The sequence below is a fragment of the Entamoeba dispar genome, genomic scaffold (assembly GCF_000209125.1).
Source record: "Entamoeba dispar SAW760 scf_1105229461527 genomic scaffold, whole genome shotgun sequence".
In the NCBI taxonomy this organism is placed as follows: domain Eukaryota; phylum Evosea; order Mastigamoebida; family Endamoebidae; genus Entamoeba; species Entamoeba dispar.
Genome location: NW_001854737.1, coordinates 1 through 3,250, shown reverse-complemented (window position 1 = coordinate 3,250; position 3,250 = coordinate 1). Strand labels below are relative to the sequence as shown.

At 23.8% G+C, this 3,250-nt stretch overlaps 2 protein-coding genes across 2 annotated transcripts, besides 8 other annotated features; both read right to left on the bottom strand.

Moving 5' to 3' along the window:
• The first annotated feature begins 549 nt into the window (after positions 1-549).
• Positions 550-572: a sequence feature (AT_rich).
• Positions 573-615: 43 nt separating this feature from the next.
• On the bottom strand, positions 616-1,718 carry EDI_010870 (uncharacterized protein; the record flags this gene model as incomplete). Its single annotated transcript, XM_001738579.1, has 2 exons — positions 616-1,230; positions 1,410-1,718. The coding sequence occupies 2 exons, from the start codon at positions 1,716-1,718 to the stop codon at positions 616-618; spliced, it is 924 nt and encodes a 307-aa protein (XP_001738631.1).
• Positions 1,168-1,205: a sequence feature (AT_rich).
• Positions 1,255-1,318: a microsatellite.
• Positions 1,291-1,353: a microsatellite.
• Positions 1,719-2,080: 362 nt separating the features above from the next.
• Positions 2,081-2,227: a sequence feature (AT_rich).
• On the bottom strand, positions 2,222-3,118 carry EDI_010860 (uncharacterized protein; the record flags this gene model as incomplete). Its single annotated transcript, XM_001738578.1, has 1 exon — positions 2,222-3,118. One exon carries the CDS (start codon positions 3,116-3,118, stop codon positions 2,222-2,224), a length of 897 nt encoding a protein of 298 aa, XP_001738630.1.
• Positions 2,572-2,599: a sequence feature (AT_rich).
• Positions 2,819-2,854: a sequence feature (AT_rich).
• Positions 3,017-3,037: a sequence feature (AT_rich).
• Positions 3,119-3,250: the final 132 nt, after the last annotated feature.

Sequence of the window (3,250 nt, the reverse complement as noted above, 5' to 3'; positions counted from 1 at the left end):
TAATGATTATGAATATATTAATAATCCATTAGGGATATTATGTGATAATCTAATTTTATCAATTCAACGTTCAATTATTGTTAAAAATGCTAAATCAAAAACTGGAAGTAAAACATTTAATATTGAAAATGAATATAAACAAGCTACTCAAATTGGTGGAAAACAATATATACGTCTTGCTGGTTTACGTGATGATATTTCAAATAATAATGGATTTAGTAAATCATTAAATGATGGAAGAAGAAAACAAAAATCATCAAAATATGAAAAAACACAAAGGAAATTTTCATTTCATTCATTCTTTATTATAGGAATGACTAAAAATCAAATTATTCAACAAACATTATTTAATGGAAAAGAAGGAGCAAGTGCTTTAGCTCATTTAATAAAAGCAAAAGTAATTCCTGATTGTGTAAGTTCAATATGGGTATGTTGTGTTGATAAAAGATATGAAAATGGAAGAAATGGTAAATTTTCTGTATCTAAACAAAATATTACATGGTCAGGTGGAAAACTTAAACCAGATATAGATGATGAAAAAGGATTAACAAAATATTTAATTATTTATTTATGTGCTAAAGATAATGACTATATGATTAAAAAACAATAATTCAATTATCTTTTTATAATTCTTAAATCTCCTGTTAAATTATCTATTTTTAATACTTCATTTTGATTTATAGATTGATATAAATAATAAGCAACAGAATTTGTAGCTGATCCTGCTGTTTGTCTATAAATATATCCAAAATTTTCTTTAGAATATCCTTTAAATATAATAATTGTTGCAATTTGTGTTTTAAATGATGGATTTAATGCTTTCCAAATATGTAAATTCACAATAATTGTTGTTTTTAAATGTCTTAATCTTGTAATAATTTCTCCCCATGTTTTATCTTCTTTCATTAATGCAAATGATGCATCTTCTAATATAATTAATAAATGTTTTTCTTGTGGTTGTTTATAATATTGCATTAATGCTGGCATAAATTTTTCATAATTCATTCCATAAATTGGTGTTTTAATTAAATCTTTTAATTCTTTAAATGTTTCATCTTCTCCTGCATTTTGTGATACATAGATAATCGCTTCATATTGGTGTTCTATTTTGTTGAGTTTCGCTAATTCTTTCATAATAAATGTTGTTTTCCCTGCTCCTTGTTTCCCTATAATAATATTAAAACTATTATAATAAAAGAATATTTGTCGATGAACTCTTTTAATTTGATTCTCTCCTTTAATATTACTTAATCTTTCTTTAATTTCTTTATCTATTTCTTCTTCTCCAATATCATCATCATCATCTTCTTCTTCTTCTCTATAATCATTTATATCATCATATCAAAATTATCAAATTCCATAAACTAAAATTATAAAGATTGAATTATTTAATAGTTTGTTTGAAAAACTTCTAGTCTTTGTTCTAATAGTCCATTTCTTATTTCTTCATTTGTTTTCATTTCTTGAATATATAAATTTCTTATTTTCTCTAATTCTTTTCTTAATCGTTTATTCTCTGAAATAATATCTTCCATAATATCATTTGGATTATCAATCACTTGTCTTTTAATATATTGATTCATTTTATCTTTTTGATTTCTTGTTTTCTTAGGTGCTGCTTGTTCTATTAGTGGATTACTTGGTCTTATCATTGCTTGTGGCATTTCATTAATATCAATTACTTGACTTTCAACAGTGTTTTGTGGTGTATTGTTCATATTCTTATTATTTGTTTTTTCTTGATTTTCTTGTTGTTTAAATATCATGTTGAAATATTATTCGTGTCATTCTATATTCGATTTTCTTCTTTCATGAGTTTTATCAACTAGGGTCCTTTCATTATTATCATAAATACATCATTTCAAACTCATTATTTCATTTGATCAAATGACAACATTAAAAGATATTCTCATTACACTTGCTGGTTATGAAATAGATCAACCAACATTAGAAGAAGCAATTAAACTTCAACAACAAATTGCAAGTTTATTACCATCACTTCATGAAGAACATCAGAAAAAATTAATGAAACAAGCATATTGGAAATGTGTATGGTTAATAAATACTTTAGCACCTTGGGTTAATAAAAATAATTGATTATTTTATATGAAACCTTTCATTTTATTATTAAATATTTATTAAAAAGTATTTTCGTTATTTTAACTTTCTTTCATTCTTTAAAATAAGTTAAAATTAAATAAAGAAAAACTAATAAATTAGTTTAAAAGTTAAAACCATTCAAATCTTTAAGAGATGAATGGTCTTCTTGGAAATGGAAACTCCAATAATTGTTTATACCCTCAGTGACTCTGTAAATTGATGATGGATCTTCATACTCTGTATCACTAGAGTCTTCAAATTCCATTTCATTGTTTTCGTCTTCTTCTATTTGAGCCTCGTTTTGTAACATTTCTTCTTCGTTATTATCTTCTAATTCCAGTTCATTACTTTCATATTCTTCTAATTCATCTTTGATGTTTTCATGAATATATTTTGTTTTTGAATTGAAATTTCTCTCGTGCATTTTATTTGTTTTCTCAATTGTTTTAGTATGTGATTTATTCCAAATAGTAATATATTTGATTATATATTTTAAATTCTCAATGTGAATTGGATTTTCTTCATCTAATAATATAATTACATAGCGTGATAATAGTTCTATTAATTTATACATTAACCAGAAAGTTTCATTTGTAGAGATTATATTAAGACAGTGGTTCATTGCAATAATTATATTGTGATTATTTTTGGATAATATGCTTTTTCCGAAAAATTTTAATTTATTTATGAAATCAGTAATGTCACTAATTAAATTCTCATTAATATTTATATTATAAGATAAATTAAAATTTTTGAATTGTTTTCTCCTAAGTGATTTAAGATCTTCAATGATATCATTTGATAAATAAAATAATTTTAGTCCATATGAAGTTAAAGAATCTTGAGCATATTTTGGTTCACGTTTAGGAGGGTTGGATCTAAAATAATATGAACGTTTTTTGAGTCGACTATAATCTTTATTTAATTTAATTAAATTGTTAGCTACTGAAATATTTTCAGATGAAATATTCATTAAATTCTCTTTATTGAATTCTTTTAATTCGTTTTGTAAATACATGAACTGCTCTGTAGGTTCAATTTGGCATGCCTCATGCTCATAAATTAGAGTGTTTTCGTCGAAAATACTGGTCATAATTAATGCTTTTGATTAACTAATGATTAAAAAACATTTAGAGATTGTTTAAAAAGG